General features: G+C 40.5%; 1 protein-coding gene across 1 annotated transcript; it reads right to left on the bottom strand.

The window, feature by feature from the left end:
* On the bottom strand, positions 6,217-8,933 carry LOC109850146 (uncharacterized protein At2g39795, mitochondrial-like). Its single transcript, XM_020420080.1, has 3 exons — positions 8,703-8,933; positions 8,152-8,516; positions 6,217-6,567 (listed from the first exon to the last, which is right to left on the bottom strand). The coding sequence occupies exons 1-3, from the start codon at positions 8,910-8,912 to the stop codon at positions 6,405-6,407; spliced, it is 738 nt and encodes a 245-aa protein (XP_020275669.1). The 5' UTR covers positions 8,913-8,933; the 3' UTR covers positions 6,217-6,404.

Genomic DNA, 14,755 nt, shown 5'->3' with positions numbered 1-14,755 from the left:
GAAGACTATTTGTACCAGAAGGATCTCTTCCTACCCCTCCAAGGAGAGGCGGGGAAACCTGAGAAGATGGACGACGATAAGTGGAAGGTGCTCGATCGTAAAGCACTTGCCACCATCAGGCTCAACCTTCACCAGCATGTGACTTACAACGTCTCGCATGCGACCACCACCAAGGAGTTGATGGAGGCCTTGGAGGCGCTGTATGAGAAGCCGTCTGCTTCAAATAAGGTGTACCTGATGAAGAAGCTATTCAATCTCAAGATGCAGCAAGGAGCTCGCGTGGCGGACTTCTTGAACGAATTTCAGGCTGTGGTGCAACAGCTTGCTGCAGTAGATCTAAAGTTCGACAACGAGATCCAAGCTCTTCTGCTACTTTCTTGTCTACCAGATTCATGGGAGAATATGGTGATGGCGGTGAGCAACGCTAATGGCAATGACAAGATGAAGCTCGACATAGTGGTTGGGGCAATTCTGGATGAAGAATCTCGCCGCAAAGTCTCAGGAGCTGAGGCCTCTAGCAGTGGGAGTGCTCTGCATGTCGAGGCACGAGGGCGTGCACAGAAGAAGGGTAGGGGACGACGAGGCCAATCAAAATCCAGAAGGAAGTCTAAAGGGTCTAACCCGAATGGTTACGGTGAAGGAAAGTGCTTCAGATGCGGAAAGAAGGGCCACTTTGCACGGGACTGCAGAGTTACTGATCAAGCATCAGCAGGGGATGATCGGGCTGACGGTGCAGCCAATCTCATGCACGAGACGGATTCGGATGCACTTCTCCTATCCCTAGAAGACAAAAGTGATGCGTGGGTCATCGACTCTGGCGCATCTTTTCATGCAACCTCACAACAAAAGCTGCTTTCATCGTTCGTGAAGAAGGACTTGGGGACAGTCTATCTTGGCGACGATCAACCTTGTAAGGTTTCCGGAAAGGGAAATTGTACCCTCAAGATGGAGGGTGGGACCACCTTGACGTTGAATGATGTTCGGCATGTACCAGATCTCAGGCGAAATCTTATATCAGTCGGACAACTGACTGACTCCGGTTACAGAGTATCATTCGAGCAGATAAGCTGGAAGGTGTCCAAGGGTGCCCTGGTGGTGGCACACGGTAAACGCGAGGGGTACATCGCCAACGGGAAGATCAACCACTTGCTTGCCGCAGGACAAGCATCATCATCATCATCCGTCGACTGCATGACTTGGCATCGACGACTTGGCCACATGAGCGAGAAGGGGATGCAGATTATGGTTGCGGGAGAGAGGCTTCCGGGTCTGAACAAGATCGATCTGACTTTCTGTGAGGACTGCATCCTAGGCAAACAAAAGAAGGTGAGCTTCAACAAGACCGGACCGGCTCCAAAACTGCAGAAATTGGAGTTGGTGCACACCGACGTGTGGGGACCTGCGCAAGTCCCATCTGTTGGTAACTCTCTTTACTTTGTCACTTTTATTGATGATGCTACGAGAAAATTGTGGGTGTTCTTCTTGAAGCACAAGTCAATGTATTCATCATCTTCAAGAAGTGGCTTGCCTGTGTGGAGAACGAAACAGGCAATAAGCTGAAGTGCTTAAAGTCTGATAATGGAGGCGAGTATTGCAGCCAGGAGTTCGAGAACTTCTGCTCGTCTCGTGGGATTCGGAGACTGAAGACCGTCCCAGGCACACCACAGCACAACGGAGTGGCGGAGCGCATGAATCGCACTATCTTGGAGCGCGCCAGAAGTATGAGGATCCACTCCGGATTGCCCAAGAGCTTTTGGGCTGAAGCTGTCAATACTGCTGCATACTTGATCAACCGCGGGCCATCCGCGGCTCTCAATTATGGGATACCTGAAGAGGCTTGGACCGGAAAGAAGCTGAAGCTAGAGCACTTACGAGTATTTGGTTGTGACGCCTATGTCATGACCAATCCTGCAGACCGGTCAAAGCTTGATCCAAAGTCAAAGAAGCTCTCTTTCATCGGCTATGGAGGAGATGAGTATGGGTATCGTTTCTGGGATCACGATGCACGCAAGGTGGTGCGCAGTCGTGACGTCGTATTCCATGAGAATGCGGTGTATAAGACCAAAGAGGTGAGTGGGAGTCAGCTATCTCCCCCTCTTTTTCCAGATATTGCTGACAGTGAGGACGGAGGTGAGATACCAATCAGCATAGAAGACAGAGACCAAGAGAACATGCGGGATGCACAGCAGCAGGATCCAGCAGAGTTGCTGATCGCAATTCGCAAAGCTCCAAGAAATCCAAGGGTGCCAGAGAGGTACCTTTCCACAATGAATTACCTTCTCCTGACTGACAATGGTGAGCCAGAGAGCTATGAGGAGGTACAGCAGACCGGCAAAGCTCGCGGCGAGTGGGAGTCTGCCATGGAGGAAGAAATGAAGTCCTTGATGATCTTCACAATCGGTGGATTTATCGGGTCAAGGATGAAGCCGATGGACGGAGACGCTACAAGGCGAGGCTTGTAGTGAAGGGCTATGAACAGAAAGTAGGGATTGATTATTCTGACGTTTTCGTTCCCGTCGTCAAGTTGACCACTATCCGAACTGTGCTGAGCATTGTAGCAGTTCAAGATCTCCACCTAGAACAGATGGATGTGAAGACGACATTCCTTCATGGAGATCTGGAGGAAGAAATCTATATGCATCAACCAGTGGGCTTCGAGGAACGAGGCAGGGAGGGCCTCGTTTGTCGCCTACACAAGAGCTTGTATGGCTTGAAGACATTCCTTCATGGAGATCTGGAGGAAGAAATCTATATGCATCAACCAGTGGGCTTCGAGGAACGAGGCCGGGAGGGCCTCGTGTGTCGCCTATGCAAGAGCTTGTATGGCCTGAAGCAAGCTCCGCGACAGTGGTACATGAAGTTCGAGAACTTTATGGAGGAGAACGATTTTCTCAAATGCGACACAGACCATTGCTGCTTCATCAAGAGATGCGGTGAATCCTATGTGATACTCTTGATTTATGTTGATGACATGTTGATTGCAGGACCCGACTTGGCCCGTATTGAGGAACTCAAGGGGCGTCTCTCCGAGTGCTTCGAGATGAAGGATCTGGGTCCAGCAAACCAGATTCTGGGGATGAGGATCATCAGAGACAGATCAGCACGGAGGCTGAGGTTGTCTCAGAAGGCCTACATTGAGAAGATTCTTGAAAAGTTTGGCATGGAGAAAGCTAAACCGGTGGGCTCGCCGTTTGCAAGTCATTTCAAGCTATCGAAGACCCAAGCACCAGAGACTGCTGAAGAGCATGAGTTCATGGCAAACATACCATATGCATCTGTCGTCGGGAGGACAACCGAAGCCGAGTACGTGTCTGCAACAGAGGCAGAAAGGAGTTGCTATGGTTGAAGGCTTTTCTTCTCGAGCTTGGAGTAAGCTTTGAGAAATACTTCATCCACTGCGACAATCAGAGTGCCATTCACTTGTCAGAGAACGACACATTCCATGCTCGGACCAAGCATGTTGACGTGAAGCACCATGCCATACGGAGATGGCAAAGCAGGAACGAGTTCAAGCTTGTGAAGATTGATACGAGGTACAATCCAGCCGATATGCTGACCAAGCCAGTTCCGCTCGAGAAGGTGAGGCTGTGTGCAGCCTCATATGGCCTCCGTTGAGAATGTTGAAGGCCGTGCAAGACGCCAAAGATACAAGACATCCGGATGATGCAACCAAGAATGGTGTGAAGATATGATTGATATTCAATCAAATCTTCAAGTGGGAGATTGTCAGCCTAACAAAACAAAAGTGGGGCCCACAAAGGGAAGAAAAATCAAATTCGGTGGTAGCCATTGTTGAGAATTTATAAAGGATGTGGGTCCCACAAATATTTTATTATTAGTGATGGGTCCTACTGATAATATTTTATTTGTGCATAGTATTTCCCAAACACTATAAATAGGACCCTAAACTCTTAAGGAAATCTCATCCCAGAAACAACTCCTCTTATAGAAGAGTAAGAGAAAACACAGAGAGAGTTTGTGAGAGTTCTTGGAGTGTATCTGATCAAGAGAGGGTGTTCTCTTGGATCTATTCTTTTGGGATATAAAAGAATTTAGCGTCGTCGTTGCACCGTGGAGTAGCTCCGAAGGAGTGAACCACGTATATCTGTGAGTACTCTGGTTGATCTTGTGCCTTTATTTTGTGATTAAGTCTCCGTTCGAGGCTTTATTATTGGGGTGTATCCTAACAAGCTTATTATGCAATAAGAGGGCGACACCTCGCATGACCCCTATTGGTCCCATATTTTGGATCCTTGAAGAAATTTTCTTCTAATATACATACCAAAACATTAATTTAGATCCCGTGCATTGCAGAGGTAACAACTAGAGTATTTAAGAGTAGGCAAGAATAGCAAGTCGCAAATACGTTATGACCAAGTCCTTCAAGGTCAAGGCCACCCAAACTTCCACAAGAGGGAAAATAACGGACAGAGTACCAAGAGAGCTTCAATTCTCGCACGGTGATGTTCAATACCGTGCGATTTTCGTCGATAATCTATGCTGCGTTTGTGGCGATCAACTCAACCATCTCGCCTATTACACCACCGAGCCCCTCTCATTCTTATGCTCGCATAGCTTGCGCTCTGATCAACATACTAATTTCTCTCCTATTACTCATCATCTTCCTTCCTCGGAAGCCGGACTCAACCAAATTCTGTTCATAACGGGGTTTTCTTAGAAAGTATGGGGGGGCTTTTCTGCAAGACTATTTGCAAATTTCGTGAAGCCTGAGGATCGTCCTTGTGAATCTCCACATTATTATGGATTATGATCTGTAACTTTCCCCATAAGAAAGGCACAACGTGGAACTGGAATGTATTGTGATCGATAGAGCCGTCCTCCTTTATATTTCCCTCTTGTTTAAGAATTCGAAGAAAGAGCTTTATAGCGTTCAGTTACTGATGTTCTTTCTTTAATTTGCTTTTTTCCTGTTTAAAAAAAAAAATCTTATTGAGGCTATCATTCTTCATATGATATCCTTATTTTATTTTTAATTTTATTTATTTTGACAGAATGCTATTGTTACAAGTGTATCACAGTATTTCAAGTAGGGCGCACAATTTTTCATAGAATTTGGATAGCATCTTATGTGGTGTTCTTAGGCTAAAGAGAGTAGTTGGAGAAGGCGTTGGTGAGGATGAAGTGGGAAATAGTTTTGAGTTAGAATTTTATTAAGAAGATTTACAAAACTTAATGGATATAGGCTAAAATGGTTAATGGGTTTGGGCTTGTCTTAGAGGTGTACAAATAGCAAATCCCGAATGTTATAGTCATTTTAGTGATGGAAAATAATCACCAATCGATGACAGGCAAATGTCCTACATTATGCATAATTATTTCAACATCTCAAGATAATCAGAAGCCCAGCTCCGTCGACTCGACACGCTAACGTCATGCGAGGACGACTCGAAAGGCGTCACATGTTGATGACCCAAAAGACGTTACATGTCGTCCCCCGGCTGAGTCAACTACTTAAACACTCCACTCGGCCAACTCATCCGCCAACACCTTGTGAGAGAGACTCGAAAGGCAGTACTTTTCGACCACCAGACGAAGAAAGGCGACAAAACACCTCGAGCCCCTCCTGTGCACTGATGACCAATCACCTCGTTATAAATGTCATTAAATACATTATGGGTGCTATCATTCCTCTACCTCTAATAGTATTTATGACACATCAGACCACGTCGGCACCGCACACCCACATCACTTCGTATTAAACCGAAGTGACCTCTCCTCCACGCCTTGGCCGACACCGTAAAGTTGAAGCTGACTTAACCGCCGACCTATGCCCGGTAAAAGTTACGATCCTACCCTCCTTCCACTATTATAAAAGGAGATACTATTTTCCATTATAGGGTAAGTTTTTTCCACCATTCTCTGAACTTAAGAACTGCTACAGTTCTTTTCACTTCTCCACACAAGCCAATAAGAATAGAATATAACAGTAATCCAATAAGAATAGAATATAACAGGTAATCCAAGGACCAAAGTGTTGATGCTGCTCAATTGTGTATTGCACGTGTGAACACCTTGACACAATACACATTAATCATTCTAAACAGTTATAATGCTGTCAAACTTTCAGGAAAAAGAAATTAACGAACAAAATACTCATAAAAAGTACACGTCTGCTAGCATTGTCGAGTAACACTGCGTCATAAATCAATCCGCGTTTCAAGTAGAGAAGTATCAAAAATTTCAGTGCATGACAAATGGGCTCGAAGTAATAATTTGATCAGAGGTATTTGCATTTCAAAGATACATAGCAATAAAACACATAAAAACCAACTGACCACAATTGTACAGTTAGAGCATCAAAAAATAAGTTTGACGTCAAAATTTTTGAGAAAGAAAACAAAAAGAAAGAGGATCCACAAGATGCTGGCAAAGGTTCTCAAATCTCATTGCTCCTTGATAAACCGCCTCAGGTTCTTGAGCCAAAACAGATACTCACGGTTATCTTTGTAAACCATGTATTCGTACAAGAAGTTCATTGTTAATGGTGAAATTCCTCTCCTCTCCAAGTACCTGTGGATAGCTTTCTGAAGTTTTGTATCCAGATGGCTGCGACACAAGAGCGAGGAATATCATTCTTTCAAGGAAATTGAATAATCATGTAGTTTGGAAGTACTTATGAGATACAAGGTAAGAAAGCGCAGGAAAAATTTGTAAGAATTGGTTTTGGTTTGTTCTGGCACGTCAACCGACACAGTTATTTATTACAGAACAGAACTACGTATGACCAATGTTGATTTAGGTCAATTTTAGGATTGAATTGGTATGGAGATAATTTGGTTGATTCTTAAAAAAGAAACTAAGTATAGTTGTTATATTGATGCAATCAAAGATTTTTAGGTTGGAATACAAACTAGTGAGGGTTGGGGTATTTTCTTATCAACAAGTCGTTATTATTAGCCATTGCTTATTTCTTTACACTAGGTATCAATGAACTTACTAAGCATAATAAGGATGGAAGTCTCAGGTACATGTCCTTTGCTTACCGTTTTTGCATTAGTTGGTGGGAGCAAAGAGCAGATGATGATTTAAGAAAAGAGAAGGTGGATAAGTCCCTGAGAATCAAAGAGATTTAAAATGTTCTTCTTGAAAACAGAATATAACATATGATGTTGGAAATCAAGGAGAATGTAATTCACACACACACAAAGGAAAAAGTTAGTTAATGTGGAGAACTGGAATCATATGTATTAGTGGAATTGCAAGTTTGTTTCAAAAATATAATCAACTATGCTTTTACAGAAACAAAACATTATTATTAAGAATTAAGAAATAACATGTTTAGAAAAAATGAGTTAATTGAAACGAGAATGCTGAGATGATGTCACAATAAGTTTCTTAAAAGGATAACAAATGAGTTCATCCAGGTAGTTCGAATTTAGGATAAAATAACAGGGAATCCAATAAGATAGAAAAAACAGATGCTCCTGAGAATTGACAAGTTAGTTTGTAACCGGGGAAGTACTAAGTGTAGACTTAAAAAATATGCACTTCAGAAGTATATGGCAGTTGTAAGGTGCTAATTTACTCATTTAAGAGATCTAAATAGAGGAAAAAGATTAACGTGGTCAAGACTGAAGTTTGAGTTTAAGAACGTTGACATCTTTCTTATGTGGCTAGTTGGGCAGGTCTATTTGGAGGAAATATCAAAGCTAGATCACTTGGCCGACACTCAAGTATGCATTAACATCATGCTCCCCAATAGTCCGACAACAAAGCATTTATCCCAACAACAACAACAACAAAGCCTTTATCCCAAAATTTTTTGGAGTTGGCTTGATGAATTATTCATCCATTAAGTTTGGTTAAGGCCTATCTCCCTCAATTAGGTTTGTCAGCTAGATGAATGCTACCCTTCCACTCAGTTTGGTTAAGAGATATCTCCCTCAATAAAGCTCATCGGCTAGACAAATTCTACTCTTCCATTCAGTTTGCTTAAGGGATATCTTCTCTATTAAGTTTTCTGGCCACATGAATTTTATTCTTCTATTCAGTTTGTATACCATTATCTCCTGCTCTTCGAGGAATCCATGTGCAAAAACACCAGTTATATGTAACTTACTCAAATCTAACTATAATTTAAACAACATGCACAGAGTTAGAGCATGAAGAAAGCAACTGACAAACACTTACCTAAACCTCGGGCCTTCACAGGAAACCATTTCGTCCTCAGTTTCCATATCACGTCGAACCAACACCGCGTCGATCTCAATCTCATCAGGGTAAGCAGTGCATCCCACCTCCAAGCTCATCCCTCCCTTGCTAATATTTACTGTCAATGGAATGCTAAACTGCACCTTTCCATCATCATCATTTTCACCCTCATCATCATGCTCATCATCATCATCATCATCCTCGGGGTCCTCCTCAGTTACAAGATGGGGCATTGAAACTACAACTTCAATCTCCTCCCTCCCATAGCTCCTCCTGAGAACAATCGCATTTGTCCCCTTCTCGTCTTCAATCTCAAACGGAAACCCTTTCGGGAATTTCTCCGGCTACTCAAATCACACAAAAAATGACATCAAGATTCAAGCTTTAACTCAAATTCGAGATGGGGTTTTACCTGTGTACCCCACATCACCCCTATTCGCAAATTTACCCCATGATATGTTTGATTTTCGGGTAAATTATCGAATATATAGTTCTAAATAAAGAACCCATTAGAGAAATTGGGAGCTTGCCTTCTTGTAGTCTTCGGACGCGAACTTGATCTCGGAGTCTAGAACTTTGAGGAGGTCAAACTGCTGCTGTTGCTCTGAGAACGAAGAGAGAGTTCTTGATAGAGATAAGATGTTCCTCAGGGGAAGCGTACGACCCTTCGTTGCTTTAAGGCCATGGGAAGCGAGTGAGGCCGCCGCCGCCGCGGTGGCTCGCCGGAGGGCCGTCAACATGATTTTTTAAAAAAATAAAGAATCAGGCCGCCGCCGCCGCGGTGGCTCGCCGGAGGGCCGTCAACATGATTTTTTAAAAAAATAAAGAATCGGTTTTTCTATAGAGTGCCCTTGGGCATTCTATAAGAGAGGAGAGAGATAGAGAGAAATGAATGAGGAGGGGGGCCCTGATTTGCATTGGGATCCTCTCTTCATTTATTTCTCTCTATCTCTCTCCTCTCTTATAGAGTGCCCAAGGGCACTCTATAGAAAAACCGATAAAGAATTAGGGTTTTAGCGAAGAGAATTATTAGATTCCCGATTTTAATTCTACTGTTCTGCTATCCGCGGGTGCATCGTAAGCGAGAGAAAAAGCTGAGAATAGAGAGATTGAAACTTCCTTGCTTTGGGGCTGTCTGGGGCTAAGTTTGTTGGGCTGTCTTTCTTCCGTTCAATTAAGGCGGAGCTGATTGAACTAATTGAGCTAGAGTTGGGCCATAAATATACAAGCCTTGGAGCCTAGAAAAAGGGAGCTAAGGGGATGTTTGGTTCGTTTCCATAAAATAATGAAAATGGAATCCAAGGCAAATAACCATTTCCAAAATTTTTTTTGGATCATTCAGGAATCCATAACTTGTGTTTGGTATAGAATGATGAAGTGAATAATAAGAAAGCATTTCCAAAACTCATGTTTGTTTCATTACCAAAAAAATTAAGGAGTTGTGAGAGTAATTGATGAGTTGTCAATGAGTTATCAGATTTTCAGCCCATTTCAGAGCTTTAAAAGAGGATTTGGCTTTTCCATAAAGTGTGTTGCCATGTTAGCTTTTAAGAAATGCATTCTTAAAAAAAAAGTTGAACCAAATGACAGTTTTGGAATCCAAAAATGTCAAAAAACCTACTTTTTGTTCCAAAACTACATGATTTCCAAAAATTTAGCTGAACCAAACAGCCCCTAAAAAATGAGTGACTGCTAGCCGGAGATTTTTTTTCAAAAGAGCCCATTTTTTCTAGATAATTAGCAAAACCGATCGTTTTGCTAACTATTTAGCAAAACCGATCTCTTTTTAGCCAACAGGTAAAAAAGAGGTCGGTTTCACAAAAGGGGTATTCCGAAACATACGGGACTATTAGTCCCGTAAGTTCAGTGGCCGTCAACATTAAAGTGACTTCTGAAAAGTAGTCTCGCTGGTTTGCTGCTGTCCGTTACAAAACGCAAAGGACTACGAGTCACTGCATTAAGTAGAGAGCCTGCCAAGCTTTGGCCTAGAAAATCTACTGCACTAGTAGTTCCGTTGATTTGTCGGGCCTATAAAAACCCACCCGTGTCCAAAAGTTAGGGCACAACATCCTCTCTCTCTCTCTCTAAGCCTCCTGACCTCTTACCTCTCCAAACCCAAATTACATCCACCCTCTCCCAGTCTCTCTCTCCCAATCTCTCTTCCTTAATAACCCTAACCCCAATCCATTTATTCTCTCCAAAATCACCTCTTTATCCCCCAATTTTCTCTCTCTTATTCTCACCAAACCCATTCTCTTTTAAATCATTCTCCCTAAACCCAATTAGAGATCTTCCCCAAAGTTGCATTGTTAAAGTCCGACGTTTTCTCCTCACCGACACCGACAAATTTTAGATCTTCATCAATGTATAAATTTTGATCCCCCCCCTAATTTTCTCTCTGTTATTTAGTTAAAATTATAGTTTGAAAATAACTGTATGTTTAGAATACTTTTTTTAATTACGATAAACAATGGGATTTGGTTAATTTTGATAGATTAAAATTTGTTAGATTAAATTTTGATAACTAATTTGCATATGATAAATGTTAATATTTTAGTTCGAATGACGCATGGAATACCAGTTATTTTCTTATTCAATGGGAAACTGAGTGTTGGAATGAATAATATATCTATATATGAGGGAGGATCTATAAAAATGTTTATGCTATCTAGAAATTGTAACTTCGATAGAATGATGGAGCAAATATGCAGATTTACTCGAGTTAATCATGGAGAGTATGTCACTAAGGTCTTCTGTAATTGTCCAATAATTGAAAAAAGAATAATTGTTGTAGAGATTACCAATGATCAAGAACTGAGTGACATGATACAACTTGTAGAAAACCAAATCTCAATCAAGTTGTTCATTAAAAATATTCCAATATCCGGTGCTGTACAAGTTTCATATGCTCCAGGAGAGTTCTCCCACATGCTTGACTTAGAAAATAACTCGAGCGAATTCATTTCATCTCCAAGTGCCTTACACGTAGAAAATCACCCAGGTGCAATATCAAATGACGTGTTCCACAATGCTTCGGGCCATGTTTTAGTTAATTTACCGGTTGGTTCTATTGTAGAAGAGGATGATGATGCAGATGCAGATGATGATTATGGAGAAGTGATAATCATATTTTATTATAATTTTATACCATCATTATCTATTTTATATGAATAAATATACCAATAATAATTACTTTTATCTTTAATTGCAGGTTAATGAAGAATAAATCCTAAAAATCTCATCTCTCAACAAAGTCCCTTGAGTAAATAAAGAAATAAGAGAAATTCAAGAAGCCAAAGTGAAATATTTGAATTTTGAAGGCCAAAAGCCCAAATGTCCCAAAATGTCCAAGATGGCAGCTCCTCCTCTTTATTCTCAAGTGAAATATTCAAGGCCCAAAGCCCATCAAAAAAAATACACCAAGGAAGCTATGACCGGTGCTGCAGATTGGATTTTTATTCAAGTCTCCATGGACCGGTGCTGCAGATTGGACTTTTATTAAAGACTCCATGACCGGACTTGCTTTGGAATTGAAAATCATTGTGTGGGCCGGACTTGGCTTGGATTTTCACAAGAAAATCATTGTGTGCAATCAAATGAACTCTTCATGGACCGGACTTAGGCTGCAGCTTTGAATTTTAATCATATGCATTGGACCGGACTTGATTGCTGCAGAAACTCCATTGGACCGGACTTGCTGCAACTTGATTTTCATTTGTTTTTGAAAATCATATGGGCCTCCTATGTTGGGCTAGAGAAGAACAAAAAGCAAATTCCAACCCATTTCTTCACTAACAAATTCAAAGGTGGAGATTGCTTTGCTTGGGGCTCAAGACAAATCCAATGGCTCATATTCATTGATGATTACTATAAATAGGGGTAGAGAGTGAGAGGTTAGGGGTGTGAAAAATTTTGTAACTCCATTTGGAGAAGAGGGCTACTCTTAATTGAGAAGGCTTTCCAAAAATTATAACTTTAGTTACAATTAATAAAAATAAATTTTCTTCACTTTAAATTTGTTCTTTCTCCTCTTTGTTGAATGATGAGGATGGAGATGAAGAGCAATTTGAAGGTTTGCATTTCTTTTCTCTTTTATTTCTTTTTAGTAATTTCTTTATTATTGCTTATTAGTTAGATTTAAATTCATGCTCTTTTATATTATGCAAATTATTCTCTTTCACTTAAAATGTTCATGTTTAGGATAATCAACTAGAAAACTAATCGGTAGAAGAAGAATTTGATAATCTATGCTTATCTTAAATGGTTTAATAGGTTATGCTTATGAATTCTAGGATTACTATCTTGTTGTTGTTCTTATCATGAATAGTAATTTTGACTTAGATGATAACTTGATAGGTTATAATTTTCTTAAATGGTTTGATAGTCTATGCTTAATAAATCTAAGTTAAAATATGATAAAAAGAGAATAGTTTGTATTTTGTAATTGAAATTAGCTAGTGTATTATATTCTAGATTTCTTACATCTTTTGAATCCTTCATCTTAACCTTCTTTAATTTTCTTTTCATTCTTGGTTTTATTTCTTAATTTTATTCATTCTTCTTTCTTGCCTTGTGATTTCATTATTTCTTAATTTTATTCATTCTTCTTTCTTGCCTTGTGATTTCATTTATTCTTTGATTCTTTCTTCTCTAAAATTCAATTTATTATCTCTTGCATATATTCACAAAAATCACTCATCACATCTCTCTCCATAATCACATTATTCTTTAATCCTATTTTTGTCATGCACACAATATAAGAACCTATTCTAATAATCTTTTAAAATCACCTTCCTCGTGGGATCGATAACTTTTTATACTATAACTTGATCAATTGTGCACTTGCAATTTTGGTACATAATTATGTTGCATCAAGTTTTTGGCGCCGTTGCCGGGGAAAGTGCTAAAATAGGATTTTATTATTTTGGTTCTTTAACTTGTGTGTTTTTCTTATGAAGGAACCGCTTGGAGCTTGAAAATCTTGGATTGAAGATCAAGAATTTAGAGCTTTGCTTCCGGGTAAGTCCTCTTTCTAGTTTTCAATTCCACCCTTTTAGTTAGCTTCACAAGTAGAGACAATTAGGATTTAAAAAAAAAGATTTTATTTTTGTTGACCATAATAAAATCAATCTTTCACTTGGACATTAACTAACAAGATAATAAACTCAAACAATATTCCCCCTTCTCACATTTGATTGTTGTTGATCATAATTAAAAAATATAAAAATTTTCTTTTTATCATCCTTTTTAGTCGCTTTTAACTTCTAGGGTTGCATTTCATATAGTGTAGGGATTCACCAAAGTGATTATAGCACTTGATTTGGCACACACTTAAAACATTTTTAAGGGCAAAACCCATAATCAAGATAAGGTAAGGGATTTCATCACCCTTTCCTTAGCTCACAAATTACTAATTCCTCACTTCACAAACCCAAGCCTTCTAAAACTCATTAGACGTTGGCCCCTAAGGATTCGAGCTCAATAAGGAACAAGAAATCCTTAAGTGAACGGTTTAACTTTTCTCAGAATAGTTGGTGTCTAAGGCAAGGTTTAGGGGTTGCGTAAAGCGCTCCGCAAGGAAAGAGGTACTTAATTGATCTTTGATCACCCTCTAGTACTATCCTTAGCTGGCTAACTACCTGGGTAAAACTTTGATCTTTTCACTATAGGAGTTTTTGGTTAGGAGCTGGTCTAGTTGAGTTAGGCTAAACCCTAGAATTAGAGTTGATTGAAAAGTGATTGCTTTGATTTGTTTTAGTTAGGATTTTTCTTTTTCTTTATCTTTTCATATAAAAAAAACTAATTTTGTCGTAGGGCGCAGATGGATGCTTTTGGAGAGCATGTCATCCACTGTCAGAAGCAGCCAGGGTTCAAGTATAGGTACGACTTAGTCAGAGATGTCTTGTATGATATCCTCCGAAGAGTAGGGATCCCATCTAAGAAGGAAGCGCCGGTCAACTTCCTCACCCCTCCTGGAGAGGCTAGATCTACTTTAAGGACGGCAGACGTCCTTGTCTACAGTTGGAGCGAGGGGAAGCACGCTTGTGTTGATCTCACGGGGGTGTCTCTATTGGTGGGATTTGGTAATGGAGTGTTCACTGTTGGGCATGCAGCGGATAAGGCGGCAGAGGCGAAGGTGGGCAAACATGATCAAGCTTGCAAGGACAACCAACACAGTTTCATCCCGTTCGCGTTCGATACGTTTGGTTTCCTTGCAGCTGATGCGGTGGAATTCCTCAGGAGGGTACAAAAATATGAACAAGAATGTGGCGACAGCGGGATCAGCTGAGTATGTGTTTCGTAGGCTGGGTTTTGCAATACAGAAAGGATTAGCGGCGCAGCTTGTTGCCCGCTTGTCATCATCACACGTGTAATATATATATATATATATATTTATCTCGGAATTTGAGGAAGTGTGTATTATGATTAAAATGAGAGAATTAACTGAAGATGTGATTAAGCTTAGATTTATTCCATTTTCCCTTAAGGACAAAGCTAAAAAATGGTTGTACAGCTTACCGATAAATTCCATCTCAACTTGGGAGGAATTTGTCACCGTTTTTCTCAAGAAATTTTTTCGTAT

The sequence above is a fragment of the Asparagus officinalis genome, chromosome 7 (genome assembly GCF_001876935.1).
Source record: "Asparagus officinalis chromosome 7, Aspof.V1, whole genome shotgun sequence".
NCBI classification, from domain to species: domain Eukaryota; kingdom Viridiplantae; phylum Streptophyta; class Magnoliopsida; order Asparagales; family Asparagaceae; genus Asparagus; species Asparagus officinalis.
This window is presented reverse-complemented; position numbering and strand designations above follow the sequence as displayed.

Excerpts from the sequence above, each read along its gene's own strand:
- LOC109850146 (XM_020420080.1), bottom strand. The coding sequence starts at position 8,912 with ATGTTGACGGCCCTCCGGCGAGCCACCGCGGCGGCGGCGGCCTCACTC. Across the intron at positions 8,517-8,702 it reads CGTCCGAAGACTACAAGAAG|CCGGAGAAATTCCCGAAAGG; the intron begins GCAAGCTCCCAA and ends TGATTTGAGTAG. Across the intron at positions 6,568-8,151 it reads TGTGAAGGCCCGAGGTTTAG|CCATCTGGATACAAAACTTC; the intron begins GTAAGTGTTTGT and ends CTTGTGTCGCAG.